The sequence below is a fragment of the Mobula hypostoma genome, chromosome 10 (assembly GCF_963921235.1).
Source record: "Mobula hypostoma chromosome 10, sMobHyp1.1, whole genome shotgun sequence".
NCBI classification, from domain to species: domain Eukaryota; kingdom Metazoa; phylum Chordata; class Chondrichthyes; order Myliobatiformes; family Myliobatidae; genus Mobula; species Mobula hypostoma.
This window is the reverse complement of record NC_086106.1, coordinates 120,970,769-120,995,988: the sequence shown is the minus strand read 5'-3', so window position 1 is coordinate 120,995,988 and position 25,220 is coordinate 120,970,769. Positions and strand designations below refer to the sequence as shown.

At 41.9% G+C, this 25,220-nt stretch overlaps 1 protein-coding gene across 2 annotated transcripts in view; it reads left to right on the top strand.

The window, feature by feature from the left end:
• The window catches only part of il1rapl2 (interleukin 1 receptor accessory protein-like 2), a 1,302,096-nt gene extending 1,277,363 nt beyond the window's left edge, over nt 1-24,733 (top strand). For both annotated transcript variants that reach the window (XM_063061139.1, XM_063061140.1), the window contains exon 11: nt 22,268-24,733. In XM_063061139.1, the coding sequence (XP_062917209.1) occupies nt 22,268-22,974 (707 nt within the window). In that variant the 3' untranslated portion in view covers nt 22,975-24,733. The remainder of the gene's footprint in view (nt 1-22,267) is intronic.
• Nucleotides 24,734-25,220: the final 487 nt, after the last annotated feature.

Here is a 25,220-nt window from a genome sequence, read left to right as displayed (position 1 = left end):
CATCTCCACTGGTTAGTGTCCTTTCCCTGGACAGCTGAACCAGCAAGATAAAGGTAGCCGCATTTCTAAAGGAAATACTAAAAGTGTGTAAGGACACAGGAAAGTCAGACATTAATACAGACTTCAATGTCATTGCTGGGGCACGCAGCGATGAATGTCAATCACCCGTTGCATTCACTTCAACAATGAATAACAGCTCTTAGCTGAGTTGCAGAATATTACGGGAGAACATTCAAAAGGAGTAGAAGTTTATTTATTTATGGACACTTATGAAGAATGAATGACATCCACCATAGGATGACAGCACCCTGGCTGAATACAGATGATTAAAATTGCAGAATCCTATACAATCGATTATTAATAGAGGCAATTGAAATCTTGACACTTTAATTTTTATTCTTTTGACTTTTTAAATGAAATAATTAATATCTGCCTGATCTGCCTCTCAGCAAGTGATTTTTGCTTTGGTTGACATTGCTACAAGACCATATGATCCATTACTGTAGAAAGGATAAAAGTCTCTAGGTTAGTTCTTGTTTGTGTTCACTTTTGCAGATTAAGGTTGACAGATGGTTCTGCCTCGAGACTCGAAACTTATGTGCTTTTGTTGCTAATGCTTTAGCCATTGCTCACACACTAACTTATCCGATATTCCTCATTGGAGATTTTTCTCATTCAGAATTTATCCACTCTTCAGATCCAAAATGCCATAGACATTAGGTATTTGGAATGAAGCAACCAATGCTGTAAATATTCAAACTGTCAAGTAGCACCTGTGCGCTGACAAAAATTACAGGTTGTTAACAATTTTGATGAGATCCATCAACCTGCAACGTTAATTGATTATCATCCATGGCTGTTGAGTATCTTAGGCTTTTTTCTGAAGACACAAACTGCAGACCTTGGACTCAACAGATGAAGGGTCTCACCTAACAGAACAACTGTCCATTTCCCTCCACAGTTGCTTCCTAACTTTTCCTCCAGCAATTTGTATTTTTGCCTTTTCTTTCTTTGTCCAACCTTCAGCTTAACTAAATGATATAAATATAGATTTATTCCTTTTAGACACATATTGTTTGCATGTTGTTCACAGCTCAGTGGAAAGAGCTCTTGCTTGTGAGTTAGATAGCTGGACATTTATGGTTTATTCTAAGACTTGAGCACTATAGCAATCCAATTCAACACTAAGAGAATGCTGAACTAATTTCTAGTCAAGTACACAGATCCATCGTCAATGAAATGCAGCAATGCTCTCTCAGATGATAAAAATTAGTTAAAGTTAAATTCTGTCCCGAGCCTTGTAGGCTTCTCAGGCCTGGACTGGAGCACTGTGTGGTTAAGTGCCTTGCTCAAGGACACAACACACAGCCTCAGCTGAGGCTCGAACTCACAACCTTCAGATCGCTAGTCCAACGCCCTAACCACTTGGCCACGCGCCACCCCTCAGATGATAAGGTCAATCTTTACTCCTCAACCAGTGCCCTGTTAATGTCTTGTTACTATTTATGGGAGCTTTCTGTGTGTAAATTGGCATCTTACATCTTAATTTCACTTCCAAAGGACTTTATTGGTGACAATGCACTTTAATATAAGATGTGTTTATGGGAGGCACTATGCAAGTTTTTAGTGCTTGTTTCCTGTTGCCAACTGTAAGGAGTTTGTATGTTCTCCCCATGACCACAGGGGTTACCTTCAGGTGATCCCATTTCCTCCCACAGTCCAATGATGTACTGGTTGGTAGGATAATTGGTCACTTTAAATTGTCCCTTAATTAGGGTTAAATCAGGGATGCTGGGTGACACAGCTCAAAGGGCCAGCAGGGCCTATTCTGCACTGTATCTCAAAAAATAAACAAGTCCTCCTTCCTCGTTACTTCAGAGTATTGGACTCACACTGTGCAATTGCAGCAGACATTTGGATCATGTAAGGAGCATAACATACTATGAATTATAACATGGAGTTTCATGACACAGCTTATTGCTGTCAAATTATCTTGCAATGAGTTTCCTGGACAATTTGTTGAGAGATGCTGCAGTGATTTCCAATGGGAAGCAAAGCTGCCTCTCCTGCATACCCCCAACGTTTCTCCATGTGTAGCTGCTGCCTGACTTCCTGAGTATTGTTGCACATAATTTTTAACACTGTTTAATGATAAAAATATTCATTTATTACTTTTAAATGCAGAACTTTTGCATAGCATTCATAGCTCAATGAAAAGAGCCCTCAATTTTGGGGCAGGTGACTGGATATTTTTGATTCACTTCTGAATAAACTTCTGTGAATCTCCACAAGAATCTCAGAGTAGTATATGATGACATATACATACTTCAATGATAAATTTACTTTGAACTTGAGCACCACAGCATCCAGTTCAGGAACACTCTCCAATCATATTGATCACAGTGCTTCCTCAGCAGAACATCTAACTTCCCTCCTGACAAAGGGATTGTGAGATATTTTTTGCAGAAAGAAATAAATGTGCAGGATGTAAGGCATTTTTTTAAAAGAAACAATAGCCATGAATGACTGGCACATGGATAGGTGTTGCTCTGTCAACCCCAGATGAACCAAGAAAAACAGTATCTGTTATATGTGGATCAAAACTTGCTGAAATTCAGAGGAAGGAGAGGGGATCTTATAAAAATACATAAAGATATGAAAGGGATAGAAAAGGAAGGTGTTTCCACTGCTACATGAGACTAGAACTTGAGGACATATACTCAAGATTGCTTTGCTCATGCTTGACTGTCCGGCGGCGGTGCCAATGTTTTTGCCGGTGGGCGGAGGGGGGGTCGTTGCTCGCTGCCGTTTACACGTGGGAAGGAGGGGAGCTGGGTGGGGGACTTTGGGGTTCTTACGTTTAACTGTCATTCATTTTTTGGGGCACTCCTCTGTTTTCGTGGACGTTTGCAAAGAAAAAGCATTTCAGGATGTATATTGTATACATTTCTCTGACATTAAATTGGACCTTTGAAACCTTGAATGGATTTAGGATGGAGATAAGGACAACTGCTTTTCCCAGAGAGTAGAGAAGCTATGGAATTCTCTGTCCTGGGAAGCAGTGGAGGCTACCTTATTAAATACATGCAAGGCACAGTTAGATAAATTTTTCCATAGAAGGGGAATTGAGGGTTATGGGGAAAAGGCAGGTAGGTGGAGCTGAGTTCATGGCCAGATATCTATGCTCTTATTGAATGGCAGAGCAGGCTTGACAGACCAGATAGCCGACTCCTGCTCTGCTCCCACTTCTTATATTCTTATGTTCTTGAATTATAATTTCTGAAAAATGATTCGGTGTTCTGATCCAAGAGAAAAGAAAAAGTTCCATTCCTCTGTTACCTTCCGTGACCTCAGATTGATTTCCTTGGTGTTCGGTTACTGAGACAGATTGAGGCATAGACGGTGTGAGAAGTGGAACTTTATGAGGCGGGGGGCACTGACAGTGTTGGTGCTGGAATCTGAAGAGCAGTTCTCTGAAGGAACTCAGCAGATCGAGCAGCACTTTTGAAAGGAAAGGAATTGTTGATGGTCTGTGTCAAAGCCCTGCATCAGGACTGAGAGTGTGGAGGCAAGATGGCCAATGTAAAGAGAAGTGGGGGGAGGGGAAATGGTGAGACAGGAGTTCGAGGTGATTGATTGACTGAGGAGAGGTGAAGGATAATGGGTAATGGGTAGGTTGTGCCAGATGGGAAGGTGAGAGTTTGGAATTGGGAGACAGAAGTAGGTGAATGATAGACAGAGGCAGACAAAGAAGGGAGAGGGACAGAAATAAAGAAAGGAGGCAGGTGCAGCAAGACGGGGGAAGGGAGGGTGATAGTTGTAGACAACTAGTGGGGGAAGAAAAGGAGAAATGCAAAGGGCTATTGGTGCTGGATTGATTGTGGAGCTGGTTAAGAGGTTGGTACAACATTGTGAGGCAAAGGGCCCCTTGTTGCTCCGTACTGTTTAATGGTCTTTGTTCTACGCTCTGTTCTGTGTTCTATGATGAGTGGCAAGTAGAACCAGGATTAGATGGAGGTTGGGGAGAGGGGAGAGAGAGGAAGCATGTGTGAGTGAGTGACTGAGTGTGCGTGTGTGCGCAGTGGGTAGATGGGACCAGAAGCGGGAGGGGAGCAAGATGAGACTGTACGTTGCATTGTGTGGTGGGTGTTTGAGGGATAGGGGACAACAATGGGAGGACCAGAGGGGGATCAGATGGTGAGGGAAGGAAGGGTAAAGGGGGAAAGAACCCACTGGAGGGGAGGATTACTTAAAATTGGAAACATCAATGTTCATGCCATTGGGTTGTAAACTATTCAGATGGAATATGAAGTGTTGTCCCTCTAGTTTGCACATCCTCACCTTTGGAGTGAAGAAGGTTTAGGATGAACAAGTGAGTGTGGGACTGGGAAGGGAAATTGTATTGACATGCAAATTGGAGCTCATGTGATGATTGCAGCCATTTTGAGAGGTTGAAAGCTGAAGTCCTAGTCTCTGGCATTAGCTGCGCTGTCTCACCATTCTCTTCAATTGCACTACACTGGTGTCTACCTGAGAAGGTGCTAAGTTATGTCCTTTCCACACAAAAAAAGAGGAGAAATCTAGTTTGATTAAATTCTATTCACTTACTTTACTTTTAATTCTTAGTAAAATAACAGAAACTGTCCTTGACAATACTGGTACCTAAGTGGAGGGAATGTAATTTTAATCAAGTCACCTGTTCAGTGATGTCCAATGTGGGTTTCAGCAGAACTACAGCTCCTCACCTCATTATAATCTTGGTTCAAACATGGAGCAAAGAGCTGAATTCAAGAGGTGTAGTGACAGCAGCTGTGCACAACATCAGGACAGCACTTAACCATGTCCAGCTGGGTTTCCCATCCTTTTTTATTCCATGGACCCCTATCATTAACTGAGGGCTCCATAGACCCCAGGTGGAGAACCAGTGATGCCTGAGAAAACCTGAAATGAAGATGCATCAGAAGGAGAATGTTCTAATACTTTATACTTTATTGTCGCCAAACAATTGGTACTAGAACGTACAATCATCACAGCGATATTTGATTCTGCGCTTCCCACTCCGTGGATTACAAATATTAAATATTTAAAATATTAAAAATAGTAAAAATTAGTAAATATAAAAAATTTAAATTATAAATCATAAATAGAAAATAGAAAAATGGGAAGTAAGGTGATGCAAAAAAACTGAGAGGCAGGTCCGGATATTTGGAGGGTACGGCCCAGATCCAGGTCAGGATCCATTCAGCAATCTTATCACAGTTGGAAAGAAGCTGTTCCCAAATCCGGCTGTATGAGTCTTCAAGCTCCAGAGCCTTCTCCCAGACGGAAGAGGGACGAAAAGTGTGTTGGCTGGGTGGGTCGTGTCCTTGATTATCCTGGCAGCACTGCTCCAACAGCGTGCGGTGTAAAGTGAGTCCACGGACAGAAGGTTGGTTTGTGTGATGTGCTGCACCGTGTTCATGATCTTCTGCAGCTTCTTTTGGTCTTGGACAGGGCAACTTCCATACCAGGAGAATGCTTTCTACAGTGCATCTATAAAAATTAGTGAGGGTTTTAGGGGACAGGCCAAATTTCTTTAGTTTTCTCAGGAAGTAAAGGCGCTGGTGGGCCTTCTTGGCAGTGAACTCTGCTTGGTTGGACCAAGTCTAGTCATTTGTGATATTGACCCCGAGGAACTTAAAGCTTTTGACCTGTTCCACTTGCGCACCACCGATGTAAATTGGGTCATGAGGTCCGCTACTCCTTCTGAAGTCAACAACCAATTCCTTCATCTTGCTGACGTTGAGGGATAGGTTATTGTCTTCGCACCATGCCACCAGGTTCTTAATTTCCTCTCTGTACTCAAATTCATCATTACCTGAGATACGGCCTACAATTGTCATGTCATCAGCAAACTTGTATATTGAGTTTGATGGAAACTTGGCTACACAATCATGCGTGTACAGTGAGTACAGCAGGGGGTTGAGTACACAGCCTTGTGGGGCACCGGTGCTCAGAGTGATTGTCGAGGAGAGCTTGTCCCCTATTTTTACTGCCTGGGCCCTGTCTGTGAGGAAGTTGAAGATCCAGCTGCAGATCTGAGTGCTAAGGCCCAGGTTCCGGAGCTTAGGAATCAGTTTATTTGGAATGATGGTATTAATGGCAGAGCTGTAGTCAATGAAAGGGAGCCTTACGTATGCGTCTTTATTCTCCACATGTTCTAAGGAGGAATGTAGGGCCAGAGAGATGGCATCTGCTTCAAGATTCTTGCAATGCACAAAGGAAGATTTTGTTAATCATCTCAGTTCCTGAGCAACACTGCAGGAGTTCCTCAGAGCAATATCCTCAGCCCAACCATCTTCATTTACTTCTTCAAAGACCATCTTACTATGAAGTCAGTGTAGTGGCTACTTGAAGAACAAACCACTGAGAGACTGAAGGAAGAAATTAGCACTTCCAAACAACTGCAGTCCAAGTCGAGAAAGTACATTCAATATTTATTATGAAGCTAGCAAAGAGGAATGATCAAGAATAGCAATAAAAACCCACAGAATTAGCAAAGCAACAGCAAAATTAGTGGTCAATAGAAACCATCCATCCTCTACTCAGACCATGTCTAACTAAACTAACAACACAAAAGGCGTATATGTGAAAAGACTCATTTACTTTTACTGCGCCCAAACCCATATGACAAATTACCATAACCCAAAATAGAACGTGCAATACAAAATACAATACAGGCCAAAAATAGAGACATGGCTCCTACAGTCAGATATAGTGATGGTTTCACTATTCTGTTTGCAAATCTTCAACAAAGGATCAAGACCTAGACAACACCCATGCATGGGTCGATGTGCGGCAAGTAACAACTGTATCAAAAAAAAAGCTAGGCGATTAGTATCTCCAGTAAAAGAGAATCTGTCTACTTATCCTTGACATTCAATGGCATTACCATTGCCAATTCCACACAAAATAATATCCTGGGATTGCAATGAACTCTGAGAGTGATAGGTCTTACAGTGGACAATGATCTCGTTAAAGGTTTTAAGCAGACGCATCAGAGCTAGTCAATGTCCTGTATTGTAAAGATGAAGGGCTTGGCCCAAAATGTCAAGTGTCCATTTCTCTCTACATATGCTACCTGACCCACTGAGTTCCTCCAGCAGTTTGTTTCATGCTCCAGGTTCCAATGTCCATAGTCTCCATTTCTCCAGAGACAATCAACATATTCTGTTTGAACTTCCAGAATTCTCTAATTCTCGGTCTCCATGGAATGGAAAGCAGCAAATACAATCTCACCGTTCAAGACAGATTGAGTACAAGGAACAAAGTACCAGTTATCTGAAATTATTATTGTGGATGTCATAGTGGTGCATGTGGAAAGTGATATTACAGTTAAAGTCAGAAGTTTACATGCACCTTAGCCACATATTTTTAAACTCAGTTTTTCACAATTCCTGAAATTTAATCCTAGAAAACATTCCCTGTCTTAGGTCAGTTAGGATCTCTATTTTAAGAATGTGAAATGTCAGAATAATAGTAGAGATAATGATTCATTTCAGCTTTTATTTCTTTCATCAATTTCCCACTGGGTCATAAGTTTACATACACTTTGTTAGTATTTAGTAGCATTGCCTTTAAATTGTTTAACTTGGGTCAAACGTTTTGGGTGGCCTTCCACGAGCTTCTCACGGTAAGTTGCTGGAATTTTGTTCTATTCCTCCAGACAGAACTGGTGTAACTGAGTCAGGTTTGTAGGCCTCCTTGCTCACACACGCTTTTTCAGTTCTGCCCACAAATTTTCTATCGGATTGAGGTCAGGGCTTTCTGATGGCCACTCCACTACCTTGACTTTGTTGTCCTTAAGCAATTTTACCACAATTTTGGAGGTATGCTTAGGGTCAATGTCCACTTGGAAGACCCATTTGCGACCCAGCTTTAACTTCCTGGCTGATGTCTTGAGATGTTGCTTCAATATATCCACATAATTTTCCTTCCTCATGAAGCCATCTATTTTGTGAAGTGCACCAGTCCCTCCTGCAGCAAAGCACCCCCACAACATGATGCTGCCACCCCCATGCTTCATTGTTGGGATGGTGTTCTTCAGCTTGCAAGCCTCACCCTTTTTGCTCCAAACATAACGATGGTCATTATGGCCAAACAGTTCAATTTTTGTTTCATCAGATCAGGGGACAGTTCTCCAAAAAGTAAGATCTTTGTCCCCTTGTGCACATGCAAACTGTAGTCTGGCTTTTTAATGGTGGTTTTGGAGCAATGGCTTCTTCCTTGCTGAGCAGCCTTTCAGGTTATGTTGATATAGGACTCGTTTTACTGTGGATATAGATACTTGTCTACCTGTTTCCTCCAGCATCTTCACAAGGTCCTTTGCTGTTGTTCTGGAATTGATTTTCACTTTTCGCGCCAAAGTACGTTCATCTCTAGGAGACAGAATGCGTCTCCTTCCTGAGCGGTATGACGGCTGCGTGGTCCCATGGCGTTTATACTTGCGTACTATTGTTTGTACAGATGAACGTGGTACCTTCAGGCATTCGGAAATTGCTCCCAAGGATGAACTAGACTTGACATCATTTTCTGACCTCAATCCAATAGAAAATTTGTGGGCAGAACTGAAAAAGCGTGTGCGAGCAAGGAGGCCTACAAACCTGACTCAGTTACACCAATTCTGTCTGGAGGAATGGAACAAGATTCCAGCAACTTACTGTGAGAAGTTTGTGGAAGGCTACCCAAAATGTTTGACCCAAATTAAACAATTTAAAGGCAATGCTACCAAATACTAACAAAGTGTATGTAAACCTCTGACCCACTGGGAAAGTGATGAAAGAAATAAAAGCTGAAATAAATCATTCTCTCTACTATTATTCTGACATTTCACATTCTTAAAATAAAGTAGAGATCCTAACTGACCTAAGACTGGGAATGTTTTCTAGGATTAAACGTCAAGAATCGTGAAAAACTGAGTTTAAATATATTTGGCTAAGATGTATGTAAACTTCTGACTCCAACCGTACATTCGATTCAGATTTTGATTTATTTATCAGATGTACATGGAAACAAGCAGTGAAATGTGTCATATGTTTATCAACTAACGCACCTAATGTACTACATAATGTACTGGGTGCGCACAGGAGTACATTCAGCCAGAGACTCATTTCTCCAAGATGCAGCACAGAGCGTCATAGGAAGTCATTCCTGCCTGTGGCCATCAAACTTTACAACTCCTCCCTTGGAGGGTCAGATACCCTGTGCCGATAGGCTGGTCCTGGATTTATTTCATAATTTACTGGCATAATTTACATATTACTATTTAACTATTTATGGTTCTATTACTATTTGTTATTTATGGTGCAACTGTAACGAAAACCACTTTCCCCCTGGGGTCAATGAAAACCAATTTCCCCCTGGGATCAATAAAGTATGACTATGACTATGACTAATGATATGTTGGGGGCCACCTGCAAATTGTGCCGCATTTTCCAGCATCAACAAAGCATGCTCACAATGCACAGTAATGCAACACAGACAACAGTCAAACAGAATGCAACAAGCAACAGAACAACAACAGCAAAATAAGCCTCTTACCTCCCTCCCATCCACACTCATGGGCAGTTTTCCAACTCCTGGATAGGCCTCCAGGCTCCAGTTTCCAGGCTTCAGCCATCGGGCTTTGACTTCTACATTTCTGATCGATTTTTGGACTTTGATCTCCAGTATCAACCCCCAGACTTGCCAAAGACAGGGCTAGTCTTCAGGCTCCAGCCTCAAACTCCATGTTCACCGACTGATCCGACCTTCTGCTCACATGAACATCAAATCCTGAGGCCCACTGAGCTGGAACAGCCAAACATCCACGGATGTCCTTCATCACCCGCCTGTGTTGCTGGCCTTCAAGTGCAGAGTGGAGGCCTAGACCCCAGGTGTGCTTCATCCCCATGTCAATATCGATGATCTTCAAGAGCAGAGTGAATACCTTGTCCCTGGTTGTCCTTAATCACCCATCCAAATCATTGGACTTCAAACACGGAGTGGAAGCCTCAACTCTGGCCTGATCTCTATTAGCCCCGCCTCCCTGTACATAAACTACAACCCTGCTCCTTACTCCCTCTCTGTCCCCAAAACCATCCCTGCAAACATTAAGAAAACGACTAAATCTGAGCGATGATCTCAACAGAGACTCCAGCTTGGTGCCATCTTGACAGGAGTGGAAGGGTGTAATTCTACGAAAAAGGAATTGTGTTTTGGTGATCAGGCTGATGCACCTCATGGCGTCTGCTGCTTTGTAGCATCAACAAACTGGATTCAATATTGACCATTGACCTGGTTTGAATGGAGTTTGCATGTTCTCCCTGTGGGACCATGTGGGTTTCCTTCATGTGTTCCAGTTTCCTCCATGTCCCAAAGGCATGTGAATTGGTAATTATTGTTTGCTGTAAATCCCCCAGAGAGTAGTATCAGAAACCGATTTATTATCACTGACTTGTGTATAGTGAGATTTGTTATTTTATGGCAGCAGTACAGTGCAAAGATATAGAATAACTATATATTACAAAAGTAAAAAGAGCTGTATAAAAGGATGGCAAGGTAGTGTTCATGGGAATCTAATCTAATGGAAGGGGAAGAAGATGCTTCTAAACCATTAAGTGTGGGTCTTCAGGCTCCTGTATCTCCTTCCTGATGGTTGTAACGAGAAGAGGGCATATCCTTGATGGTAAAGGTCCTCAGGTACAATCTGGGGGAAAAGAGTTACTGGGAAAAGTAAAAGTTCAAAGTAAGTTTATCATCAAAGTGCATATGCTTTGAACCCTTAGCTCCAAGGTGAAGCATAGGCCATTGATAACCTTCCCTCTCCATTGTCCTCACGAAGTCGATAATATGCTTGGAGTTCTTCAATGTGTCTAGTGTCCATTGTATCCACTGTACAGGGGGATTAGCCTATACAGCTTCTCCAGAGCCCTATTAACCAGCCTTACCCATTTCCACTTCTCATAATGGGTGTAGCCCCCCTGGCCAGCCTCAGGGTCGCTCAGCTCGCTGTTGTATAGGGAAATAGCCCTTGGCCCCGCCAAACTGGGTAATAGTTTGTGTGGATGCTGTGTGATGTACCCCACCCCGTCCAAATAACAGACAATACACCAGATACGATTAAATGATTTACAGTTTATAGATATTACTGGAACTATATAATTAATAGAGAATAAAATATAAAAGGAAAATAAATTTATCAAAGTTTAATCTCTTCGTGCACATGCAGTTGGAGCTCAGGACCCTCCTTCTTCACCCTGCGACCCCTCGGACCACCTCGACCTGCCGCCTGGGACCAACAACAGTGGTCGACCAGACGCTCCACACGAGTCCGTCTCCGTATCCTCTCCTCGCCGCACACCCTGAACCTCGGACTCCTGCTCAGGGTCTGACCCCGTTAGCGGACTCACAGCACCTGGTCCATCCTCTGTCTCTCTCTCCCACCTTCTGCCAAAAACCCACGCATCACACTAACTTACAGACACACAGAAAGAATAACATCTATCCCAATTGGTTTGTTCACCCTCTTATCAGTAACATGATCTAAACAAACTGCTAGTGGGAGGACTTTCTCAGCAGTTAACATAACAAAGAAGCCATTTTAATTAGACTACGCAGTAACATAAAAGAAGAAATCCCTTACACGGGGATGTGGGGTTTAATTTTAAGAGGCATCGAAGTACATCTATGTCACCGTATACAACAGTGAGAGTCATTTTCTTGCTGGCATACTCATTAAATCCAGGAACCATGATAGAATCAATGAAAGACCACACCCAAAAGGATGGACAAACAACCAATGTGCAAGGGACAGCAAACAGTGCAAATACAAAAGAAAAAATAGATATTAATAATAAATAAATAAGCAGTAAATATTGAGAGCATGAGATGAAGAGTCCTTGAAAGTGAGTCCATAGGTTGTGGAAACACCTCAGTGTGTGGTAACTGAAGCTGAGTGAAGTTATCCCCACTGGTTCAAGAGTCTGATGGTTGAGAGGGTAATAACTGTTCCTGAACCTGGTGGTGTGTGTCCTGAGGCTCCCGTACCACCTTCCTTATGGCATTAGCGAAAAGAGAGAATGACCTGGATGGTGGAGATCCTTGATGCTGACTGCTGCTTTTCTGTGACAGCGTTTTGTGTAGATGTGCTCAATGGTGGGGAAGGCTTTTACCCATGACAGACTGGTAGGATTTTCTGTTCAAGGGCATTGGTGTTTCCATACCAGACTTGGTGCAACCAATCAATATATTCTCCACCACACATCTACAGAAGTTTGTCAAAGGTTTGGATGTCATGCCAAATTTTTGCAAACTTCCAAGCAAGTAGAGGCACTGCCATACTTTCTTCTTCCTGGAATTGCACTGCAAGTAGGTTACATGGTCGGCACAACATTGTGGGCCGAAGGGCCTGTAAGTTGCTGTAAATTTCTATGTTCTATATAAGGTAGCATAAACACAATTTTCCAAAATGTCCTTTGTTGTAAGAAAACATGAAAACATGGAATGATAAACAAAGGATTCTACTGATGCTGGATATCCAGAGTAACATACACAAAGAGCTGGAGGAACTCAGCAGATCAGGTAGCATCTATGGAGAGGAAAAGTGGGCATTTTGGGCACAGACTCTTCATAAGGACTAGAAAGGAATGGGGAAGAAGCCAGGATTAGAAGGTGGGACGAAGAGAAGGAGTACAAGATAGAATGTGAAGCCAGGTGAAGGGGAAAGTGAGCAGGTGGGGGGTGAGGGATGAAGTGAGAAGCTGGGAGGTGATAGGTGGAGGAAGGCATGGGCTGAAGAAGAGGGAATCTGATAGGAGAGGACAATCGTCCATGGCAGAAAGGGAAAGGGGAGGGGAACCGGAGGAAAATGATAGGTAGGTGAGAGGGGAGCCAAAATGGGAATTGTAAAAGAGAGGAGGTGGGAGGGAAAAAATTACTGGAAACTAAAGAGTTCGAAAACACACGGAATTCAAGTCATCAGGATTAATAAATATGGGCATCTTGATTGACATTGACATTGATTCAAAAGGCCTGTTTCTGTGCTGTATTAACTCTGTTTCTAAATGCAATACAGTATAGATTTTTCTGAGCGTATGATTGTGAGAATGGGAGATTAATGGATGTACATACAATATATATTTCTAGCTATTTGTATATTTGAATTTCCAAATGACATTTCATAAATCGTTCATTACCAAGAGGAAATACAGTTAGCATTATATCAGGATTGAAGATTTGGTTAATGGAACAAATGTGGAGATTAAGAATAATCTGTTCATACCAGGAAAGTGGTGTAATCAATCGAATGCCTTTACAATCAGTACTTGGGACTCAGATATTTACAATTCACATCAATAACTTGATGAGAAGGCCAAATGTAATTCATTCATGCTTGTGAATGACACATCAGCTGGGTGAGAAAGTGAAGTGTGAGGAGGAAGCAAAGAGGCTTGTGTTGATAAATTCATGAGGCACATAGATCGTCACAGTCTTTTTCCCAGGGAAGGAGAGCCCAAAACTACAGGGCATAGTTTGAAAATGAGAGGGCAAAGATTTAAAGGGGAGCTGAGAGGCAAGTTTATCCACACAGAAGGTGAAGTAAAGTCCAAGTAAACGTTTAAAAAAATTATGATCAGAGTACAAAATTGTCACCTCCTCGCTGACGATCAACACTGGTGCATCTCAGAGGTGTGAGCTTAGCCCACTGCTCTACTCTCTATATACACATGACTGTGTGGCTAGGCATAGCTCAAATACCATCTATAAATGTACTGATGATACAATCATTGTTGGTAGTATCTCAGGTGGTGACGAGAGGGCATACTGGAGCGAGATAAGCCAACTAGTGGAGTGGTGTCACAACCTGGCACTCAATATCAGTAAGACGAAAGAGCTGATATGGACTTCAGGAAGGGTAAGATGAAGGAACAACTATCAATCCTCAGAGGGATCAGAAGTGGAGAGAGTGAGCAGTTTCAAATTCCTGGGTTTCAAGATCTCTGAGGATCTAACCTGGTCCCAACTTATCGATGCAGTTACAAAGAAGGCAAGACAGTGGCTATACTTCATTAGGAATTTAAAGAGATTTGGTATGTCAACAAATACACTCAATAACTTCTATAGATGTACCACGGAGAGCGTTCTGACAGGCTGCATCACTGTCCGGTATGGGTGGGTCTACTGCACAGGACCAAAAGAAGCTGCAGAGGATTGTAAATTTAGTCGGCTCCATCTTGGGTACTAGTCTACAAAGTACCCAGATCATCTTCAAGGAACGGTGTCTCAGAAAGGCAGCGTCCATTATTAAGGACCCCCAGCACCCAGGGCATGCCCTTTTCTCACTGTTACCATCAGGTAGGAGGTACAGAAGCCTGAAGGCACACACTCAGTGATTCAGGAACAGCTTCTTCCCCTCTGCCATCCAATTCCAAAATGACATTGAATCCTTGGACACTACCTCAGTTTTTTAAATATATATATTATTTCTATTTTGTGCAAGATTTTTAATATATTTAATATACATTAATATTCAGGTCAAACATATACATTTAATATATTTAATAATGCTTAATAATTATTAAATGACAATAAAAGAGGACTGCATATCCTCATAATCTAATCTAATACGTATACTGTAATTGATTTATGTATTTATTTATTATTATTATTATTTTAGTTTGCTTTTTTGCTTCTGCTGCTGCTGTTAACAAATTTCACAACACATGCCAGTGATAATAAACCTGATTCTGATTCTGAAATAGAACCCCGAGATTCCTTTTTTCTAAGGGCATACTCAGTAAATCAATAGAAAGGTAATTGTAAGCAGGATCAATGAAAGAGCATAAGCAGACAATAAACTGTGCAAATGCAAATATAAATAATAGCAATAATAATTAATGAGAACACAAAATAACAAGACGAAGAGTCCTTAAAACGAAATCATTAGCTGTGGGAAGAGCTCAATAGATGAGTGTGCTTATCCTCTTTTATTTAAGAGCCTGGTGGTTGAGGGGTAGTAGGGTTAGGAAAGGTTTAGGGATATAAAACATAGAAATTAGACCAGTACAGCAAAGGAACATGTCATTTGGCCCAAAACAGTGAAGTTAGCCCTTATATACTGTTTAGGTCAAATTTGACCCATTTTGACTCTTGACAGCAGTAAAAACACCCTAAATGCCATTTTTTTAGCCGAAGTTTGATGACTTTTCCTAAAGTGACCCAAAATGCACAAAAATAAAAATATTAAAAAATTTTATACTTTTGTACAGGTGCTTCAAATTTTTGTACATTGAGGCTGTTCCGGGTCAAATTTAACCCATATCTATTGAAATGGATTTTAGATCTCTGAAACATTAATTAAGGATTAATGCACATTTATTAATGTCAGATAGGCTGATATACATTCTAAATAGATCTATGGTTCAAAATTTGGTACGGACACTTGTTATGAGGGGATTCTTGGGCTGGGTCAAAATTGACCCGGACCATACTGTGAAGGTATAGAATATGAACAGGTTTGTTAGGATAGTACTGAAATGGCCAGCTAATCTAATCTCTTTCGCCTACACAATGTCCATATCCTTCCATTTTCCTCACATTCAAATACCTATCTAAACGTCTCTTAAAATTTCCCAATGTTTGTGCCACTACCACAACCCAGAAAATGTAGACACGAGAAAATCTGCAAATGCTGGAAATCTGAGTAACACACACAAAATGCTAGAGGAACACAACAGGCCAGGCAGCATTTATGGAAAAGAGTAACAGTTGGAAGTTCAAGAAATCAACGTTTTTGCCATGAGGTTGGAGGCTACCCAGATGGAATATCAGGTGTTGCTCCTCCAACCTGATGTGGCTTCATTGTGGCAGTAGAGGAGGCCATGGAATGACACATTGGAATGGGAAGTAGAATTGAAATTCCGCCTTTTCTGGCAAACAAAGATACTCAGCGAAGCAGTCTCCTAATCTACGTTGGGTCTCACCGGTATACAGGAGGCCACACCAGGAACACCAGATACAGTAGATGACCCCAACAGCCTCATGGGTGAAGTGTCACCTCTCCTGGAAGGACTGTTTGGGGCTCAGAATGGTAGCGAGAGAAGAGCTGTAGGGACAGGTGTGGCACCTGTTCCGCTTGCAAAGATAAGTACTAGGAAAGAGATCAGTAGGGAGGGACAAATGGACAAGGGAGTCTCATAGGAAGTGATCCTGACAGAAAGCAGAAAGTTGGGGGAGGGGGAGGAGAGGGAAAGGTATGCTTCATGGTGGGATCCCATTGGAGATGGGAGAAGTTACAGGGAATTATGTGATGGTTCCTGCAGAAAGTGGAAATTGTGGGGAGGGAAAAAATGTGTTTGGTTCTCCATAACTTGCACCATCTCTCCCAGCTTCACCTATCACCTACCACCTTGTACTTCTTCCTCCCATCCCCCAACTTCATGCTCAAACTTCTCATCTTTTTTTTCCAATCCTGATGAAAAGTCTCACCGGGAAACATCGAGCAGGTTACTCATTTCAATCGATGCTGCCTGGCTTGCTGTGTTCCTCCAGTATTTTTGCATGTGTAACCCAGACAGTGCATTCCAGTCACCACCAACCTCTGCGTTTCGAAAAAAAAAACTTGCCCCTCGCATCTCCTTTGAAATTACTCCCTCTCAGCTGAAATGCATGCCCGCTGGTATTAGACATTTCAACCCTGGGAGAAAGATACTGTCTGTCTACTCTATCTATGCCTCTCATAACCTTGCAATCCTCTCAGTCTCTGACTCTCCAGAGAAAACGAATCAAGTTTGTCCAACCTCTGTGGGCCAATACAGGCAGATAGGGCTAGCTCAGGAAGTCACCGTGGTTGTCATGGTCGAGTTGGGCCAAAGGGGCCTATTTCTCCTGTATAACTGTATGACTCCAGGTAAAGAGGTAGGTGGGAGGTTAAGTATTTGAGCAGGTTGAGACATTTTGAGGCCGTAGGACTGGTGAAATTATTCATGAAGAAGGGATAAAAAGAAACCAAGAATATTTTGTTGAAGGCGAGAGGTTGGGAAATGTTGATATTTGAAGGGATTTGAATGTCCTTGTACATAAATCACAGAAAATTAACATTGCATGTTGGGCTTTATTGGAAGTATATTGCAGTAAAAATAATGATTTCTTGCTGCATTTATAGAGTGGTTAGTTACTGAAGTAGTGTCATGACTCGCAAGGTCTTCTCTATTGATCCAAAGCTAAGAGTTCATATCTTGCTGCAGCTGCTGGGAAATATAAATTCAGGTAATTAAATAAATCTTGAATAACAACTAGTGTCAGTTATGTTGATTGCAGAACCATTGAATTGGTATCAAAGGCATTCCAGTTCAGTAATATTCATCAGGGAAGAGAAACTGCCTCTTTATCCAGTCAGTACTGCTAGTTATTTCAAACAGTCCAGCATTACAAACTTTTAACTACTTTCTGAAAAGGCAGTCCACCAAGTTTTGACCTAATTGATTCATTCTACATCTATAAATGAACAGTATTTATAAGAAGCTCTGATAATATCAATTTCTATCTGTGAATGATACAAAGCATCCCCATCTAGATACACCACAGCTTGGTATGACAACTGCTTTGCCTATGACCACAAGGCTATGGTAGGAAACTTTGTCACATGGTGTGAGCAGAATTATCTGCAGCTTAATGTGAAAAAGAGTAAGGAGCTGGTGGTAGACCTGAGGAGAGCTAAGGTACCGGTGACCCCTGTTTCCGTCCAGGGGGTCAGGGTGGACATGATGGAGGATTACAAATACCTGGGGATACAAATTGACAATAAACTGGACTGGTCAAAGAACACTGAGGCTGTCTACAAGAAGGGTTAGAGCCATCTCTATTTCCTGAGAAGACTGAGGTCCTTTAACATCTGCCGGACAATGCTGAGGATGTTCTACAAGTCTGTGGTGGCCAATGCTATTATGTTTGCTGTTGTGTGTTGGGGCAGCAGGCTGAGTATAGCAGACACCAACAGAATCAACAAACTCATCCGTAAGGCCAGTGATGTTGTGAGGATGGAACTAGACTCTCTGACAGTGGTGTCTGAAAAGAGGATGCTGTCCAAGTTGCATGCCATCTTGGACAATATCTCCCATCCACTACATAATGTACTGGGTGGACACAGGAGTACATTCAGCCAGAGACTCATTCCACCGAGATGCAACACAGAGCGTCATAGGAAGTCATTCCTGCCTGTGGCCATCAAACTTTACAACTCCTCCCTTGGAGAATCAGACACCCTGACCCAATAGGTTGGTCCTGGACTTATTTCCTGGCATAATTTACATATTACTATTTAACTATTTATGGTCCAATTTCCCCTGGGATCGATAAAGTACGACTATGATTATGACTATGAAACTGCAGAGAGTTGTGGACACAGCATGGCACATCACAGAAACCACTCTCCCCTCCAAAGACTCTGTATACAAGCCTTGCTGCGTTGCTAAGGCAGCCAACATAATCAAAGACTCCATCCACCCTGGGGACATTGGGTCTTCTCCCCTATCCAATCACTACGTATTACATTTAGCACGTACAAAGGAGAATTGCTACCCACTAGTCAGAATTTGGAGCTATGGTTTGTATTTAGGCAAGCAGGAAGGTGAAGAAGGTATGATTATGCTCAGATGTTGCTCCTTGCTGCTTTATTTGTTTGTCAAATCATCTATGGGTCAAGTTAGTCAGACAACGTTGTTCAGATTGATATAATCCTGGAATGTGCCTTGTCCCAGAGATGGAGACTATTAGTTCAGTTTTGCTTGACTTGTTACACTCTCTTCACTAACAATTGAAGGAAATTACGTCTATTAAATTGGATGTAAGTCCTTTAAATGATTATGTTGGATAAAAATATTCAAATTTGTTTCAGATCGTTTGTGATCCAGGACTGACAAGAAAAGATTGTTTTTATTATAGTATAAACCACCACAAAATGCTGGGAGGAACTCAGCAGATCAGGCAGCATCTCTGGAGAGAGAGTCAACATTTCAGGCCGAGGTCCTTCGTCAGGACTGGAGAGGAAGGGGGAAGAAGCCAGGGTTAGAAGGTGGGGGAGGGAAGAAGTACAAGCAGGTAAGTGTTGGGCAGAGCCTGATGATGGGGAAGGTAAGTGGGTAGGAAAAGCAGAATAGAGTGAAAAACCTGGAGGACTCGGGGGAAAAGGTGAGGGGCTGGAGAGGGAATTGAATAGCAGAGGAGAGTGGACCGTGGGAGAAAGGGAAGGAGGAGGGTCACCAGAGGATGGTGATAGGTAGGTGAAGAGAAAAGAAGGGTAAGAGTGGAGCCAGAATGGGAAATGGAAAAAAGATAGATGGGGGAGCGGTCAGAAAGCACCGGAAGTAGAGAACTTCCAACCGTCCCAAGGTTGCAATGTAAACTGTTCACTATTGGCATTCCATTGGATCCAGATCATGGCTGCTAAAGGACTGATTTCAGCTCAGTATCAAAATAACATAAAGCAGGCCCTTAAAGTGTAAAACAGAACTAGAAAGGACATGTTTGAATGTTGCCTTAACCCCCTGCTTAACCTTACCAGCCAGGTGCTTTCCTGTATGGTGGTTCTTCATTGATTCTCAAATAAAACTCATGAATAACAGTTGGATCAAGGGCTGCAGCAGTCTATGAGAAACAGCCACTACAACCTGCTTGAGAATGTCCCTTTAGACTAGAGACTAGGAGAATTTTTTTTTAGCTGGAGGGCTCCCTCCAAAAGCAGATGGCTGCTCATCAGGTTAATTCATAAAGTCATTTATTATTGTCACATGTATCAAGGTACAGCCAATAACATGTGCTGCATGTCATCCATATAGATCATTTCACTACATGTGTGCTTTGAGGTAGAAAAGGGAAAATCAGTAACAGGATGCAGAATAAAGTGTCACAGTTACGGAGAAAGTTCAAGTGAGACAGTTATGAAATATCGTTCTAAGGATCCATTCTGTAGTCTTATAACAGTGGGATAGAAGCTGTCCTTGAGCCTGGTGGTATGTTCTCTTGGAGCTTTGTATGTTCTGCTTGATAAACAAGGGAGAGAAGAGAGAATACCTGGGGTGAGTGGGGTCTTTGATTATGCTGACTCCTTTCTCAAAGCAGTGAGAAGTATAGACCAGAGTCACGGAAGGGGAGGTGGTAAGCAGAATTCCTTCAGAAATGCATTCAAGTTAAAGTTTTGACTCTTTTCTACTTCAACTTCTGATGCAAATGAGAAATGTTCAAGTATTCTGCACCTGTGTTTCACATCACTAGGCAACGGCTGTGGACAGCAAGTACTGTAATGGAACTGCTATACCTCCACAACTCAATAGCTTCTTGATCCCTTCCTTTAAGTATCGTAAACACCTCTATTGAAAACATCTTTTAACCTTCTGGAAAACAAGTTGACACAACCTGTGCTCATCCCTTCCTTTAAGTATCGTAAACACCTCTTTTGAAAACATCTTTTAACCTTCTGGAAAACAAGTTGACACAACCTGTGCTCATTATTTCACTGTGTTACAAATCTGGAACTTAACATGACAGCACTGGCAAGGGACCTTCAAATGGAGCACACCTCAGCTTGGGTGAGGTGGGCTGGTGGAGTTCAAATTAGTCCACCAATCCTGAGCCAATAAAACGTTGCATTCAGCAACTGCAAGATAACAGATCGAAACACTCTGCTGCCATGAAAACGTTGCAGTCTACCTGCTGTTGGTGCTTCCTTTGTGGTAAAGGTACAAAACCTGAGCAAAACAGGAAGCAATATTAATTTTGTCTGAACTACACTCAGTGGCCACTTTCTTAGATACCTCTTGCTCTTAATATAGTAACCACTGAATGTATGTTTGTGGTTTTCTGCTGTTGTAGCCCAAACTCATCAAGATTCTCTTCTGCACACCACTGTTGTAACATATGGTTATTAAAGTTACTGTTAGCTTGAACCAGTCCTTTAGTCTCAAATTTCAACATTAAAAGTAAATTTATTATCAAAGTATATACATGCCTCCATACAAACCCAAAGATTCACCTTCTTGCCAGCAGATTCTCTCATTAACAAGGCATTTTTGCCCACAGAACTGCCATTCAGTGGATGTTTTCTCTGGGGTTTTTTTGGCACCATTCTCTGTAAACTCTCGAGACTGTTGTGCATGAACATCATAGGAGGTCAGCAGTTTCTGAGATACCAAGGCCAGGCTGACACCAACAATAATTCCACATCCAAAGTCACTTAGATCAGATTTCTTCCCCCTTTCTGATGTTTGGTCCGAGCAACAATTGAACTGCTCGACAATGCCTGCATGCTGTTATACATTGAGGTGCTGCCACATGATTGGTTGATTAGATATTTGCATTAACAAACAGGTGTACTAGTGTACCTAATAAAGTGGCTGCTGAATGTACATTGGCTCTCACATTCTTTACAGGGCAAAAGTGACTACAGTTCAAGAGTACAGAACAAGAATTATCTCAAGATTGAAAAGATTAACCTGTGAAGAGTGTTTGATATCGCTGAGGCAGTACTTGATGGAGTTCAGAAGGATAAGGGGAATCTCCTTGAAACCTATCAGATCTGAAAGGCCCGGATAGAGTGGATGTTGAAAGAATGTTTCCATTAGTTGGAGAGTCTAGGACCAGAGTGCAAGCCTCAGAATAAAGTGACATCTCTTTAAATCTAAGACAAAGAATTTCTTCAGGCAGAATTTGTGGAATTCATTGCTGCAGAGAGCTCTGGAGAGCAGGTCATTGGGTGTATTTAGGGCAGAGGTTGATAGTTTCTTGATTGGTAAGGAGTTCATGGAAGAAAAGTGAGGTTACAATTATCAGCCATGATAGAATAGCGGAGCAAAATTGGTAGGCTAAATGGCCTAATTCTGCTCCTATTTTGTATAGTCATATATCCTTGCCTGCATAGCAGTTTGAAACATCTCCAGATAGAAGTTGAGAGGTTTCGGCAATTCCAAGCCCTTTTCCCTTACATGAGAATTCTACACTTGTGTTGGGGATGACTGTTGATGGAGTAACAGATGTCAGGAAAGGTACTGGTGAGTAGTCGTGGATTGTATTCTGTACTAGCCAAGCCTGTCTACATTAAACTGTAATGCTCTTAACCTCAGGATCAGTCTTTGTGATATCATTGAGGAACCAGATTTACATTGAATAACACAATGATGAGTAGGATATTTTTGTTATTAAGTTTCTTTTCATATTCTCAGCAAATAACCTACATCTTCTCTTGTTGAAACTGCAGCTTACATTGAAGACTTGGCAAGGGGCGTCGATCAGAGTCGAAGGCTAATTATTGTGCTGACTCCAGACTATGTCATCAGACGTGGATGGAGCATATTCCAGCTGGAAAACAGACTGCACAACATGCTTGTGACTGGAGAAATCAAAGTTATTTTGATTGAATGCCCTAATGTGAAAGGGATAATGAACTATCATGAAATCGAAGCCTTAAAAGACAATATAAAACTTTTATCTGTTATCAAGTGGTGTGGACCTGATTGCAACAAACTGAATTCCAAGTTTTGGAAGAAAGTCCGGTACGAGATGCCTATCAGGAAGAAGGAGCCAGTTGCACGTGGCCAGGTTCTGGATTCTGGTGAACAGGGTATTTTTGGAGAACTGCAAGCTGTCTCAACTGTTTCCATGGCAGCAAACTCCGCCACGCTTGGACCTCCCCCGGTAGAGCTGCCACCAAACTTTCACAAAGCAGATCATATGCAAATGAGGCATTACTGTCGAACTTACGAGTACGACTTCCCGCCCGCAACAGTGCCCATTACCTCGATTAGCAATCAACACACCTACGGCAATATTCCAATGACCCTCATTAATGGACAGGTTCCGCAGATCATTATCACCAGAGATCCTTCCCTTCGGGACACCCCCATGAGCAACGAATGCCTGCCAATGTCCTCACGAGAGATCGGTATCACCAGCGATATCTGGTAAGGGTTGGGCAGAAGGACCCAGTTCCCTTGTCTCTCCACATTTCAAGGCTCACAGGAAAAGAAACCTAACATTAAACTCATGAGCTGTGAACACTTCATCAGCCATGCAATATCCTAGAATAATGTTATCTTTTAGACATTGTATGTGTGAGCTTGTATATTTTAGTTTGAATTCTAAGAAGACTTGTCAGCCTGTGCTATAGATTGGCTTTAACCCTTTCCTGAACGAAGTTGCTAAATCTGAAACAGCTGATGATAGCAGATGTTGTTTTGAGTGGGTCACTATGTCTTCACGGTCGGTAGGAAGCAATTATTGGAACTCTTGTCCCCCTCCCTCCCTAAAAAGATGGGGTATTGATTGAAACTTTTGATACTCTAATGAACTTATTTTGTTAGTCTAGGTCACTTAAGAGTTACAGAAGGAACCAAAGGATGTTGAGGGAGCCAACCCATGATTTAATCAAATGTGGGAAAATGTTCTAGGGCCCAAATGGCTTCTTTCTATGTACGCTCCTTTTGTATGTTCTTCGCCTCATCGCTTACATATACTTGACATCCATTGTTAGAAGTGAGGACATTAGAAATTCATAATTTTGCTTCCATTTGTACTCCACAACTATGTACTTCACACAATGTAAATTCTGCGAGTGAAAGGTTTAACGTATGAGGAGTCTTTCATGGCTCTGGACCTGTACTCACTGGATTTTAGAAGAATTGGCAGGGGGGGAATCTCATTGAAACCTATCAAATATTGAAAGGCCTAGATACAGTGGACATGAAGAGGATGTTTCCTATAGTGGGAGACAATAGGACCAGAAGACAATGCCTCAGAAGACAAGGACATCTCTTTGGAACAGAGATTTCTTTAGCTAGAAGGTCGTGAATCTGTGGAATTCGTTACTACAGATGGCTGTGGAGGCCAAGTCATTGGGTATATTTAAAGCAGAGCTCGATAGTTTCTTGATAAGTCAGGGCATCAGGAGAAGGCAGGAGAATGAGGTTAAGAGGGAAATAAATCAGCCATGATGATATGGCAGAGCAGAATCAATGGGCCGAGTGGCCTACTTCTACTCTTATGTCTTAAAGACATTGACTCCAGCAAGATACAACAATATCACAGGAAGCAATGGGGAGCCTGAAGCAGCCATGAATACTAACCAGATTTAAAAAAAACACACACAGCTAAATCTTGCAAGATGAAAGCAGACAGAATGATTAAATACAGTACACAGGACACAGCTGTGCATGGTACTGTCAGAATTTTACTGAGGAGGGCTCCGGTACTTTGCACAATGACCTGAAATGTTCTATCACTGTTTATGTTCCTTTTTCCCCTCGGGATTAATTTCTTTCACTGCAATGAGTTTCAAACATACATCAGTCTCAACATTAATACAGTCTGCTCTCTTACTCAACACTGCTGCAGCCCAGTATTTATTGATCGATTATTATCAATTAAGAGTGAAATGGATTTTCTTTAATACTATTTACAACATGCATAATATTGTTTCACCCTCAGTCCTCTTTTCTGCCCACATCTCCACTCGTTTCTTAGAAGTAGGATGTGAGATATTGCACAGGAAATTCAACAAGTCAGCAGAATAGGATGATGGTGTCTCAGCCATACCATCAAAGAAAGCTGTGTGCTCAGTTCCCAATGGACGCACATATAAAGAACTACATCGACAGTATTTTCACCAGATCCACCCATTTTTACACAAAGCATATTGAATAAATAATGCCTCCTCTGCTACTGACAATGCAGAGTTCGTTTCAAGTTTGCAATAGATGCAATTTAGACTATTAAGTTATGGTGTATCTCACATGTGATACAAATCTCCTACAGCAAGGAAATAAACATTGTTGGGTAAACTGTTTTCCACATTATGCCAGATTTCTCTAATCCTGGTTGTCTGTCCTATTTGAGAAATTATTTTAAATATTATAAGTTCTGGCCATATGGAGTCTTGCAAGCCAGGTGAGGAATTAGCTGCGCCGTGAAGAGCTTGCAAGTCAGACACTCCCTTATCACAATCTATTTGGTTATCACAGATGCTCTGGCTCAGTGGTGATGACAATGACTGCTGCTTGCGTTAAGAAGCAGATCATCGTCCTTTTTAAACCACATTTGCAAGGAAGATTGCTCAGTGGTACAAATGTTTTTCTTTAAGCATGCCAGTAGCATAGTGGTTGGTGCAGTGCTATTGCAGCCCAGTGACCCAGGTTCAGTTCCACTGCTGTCTGTAA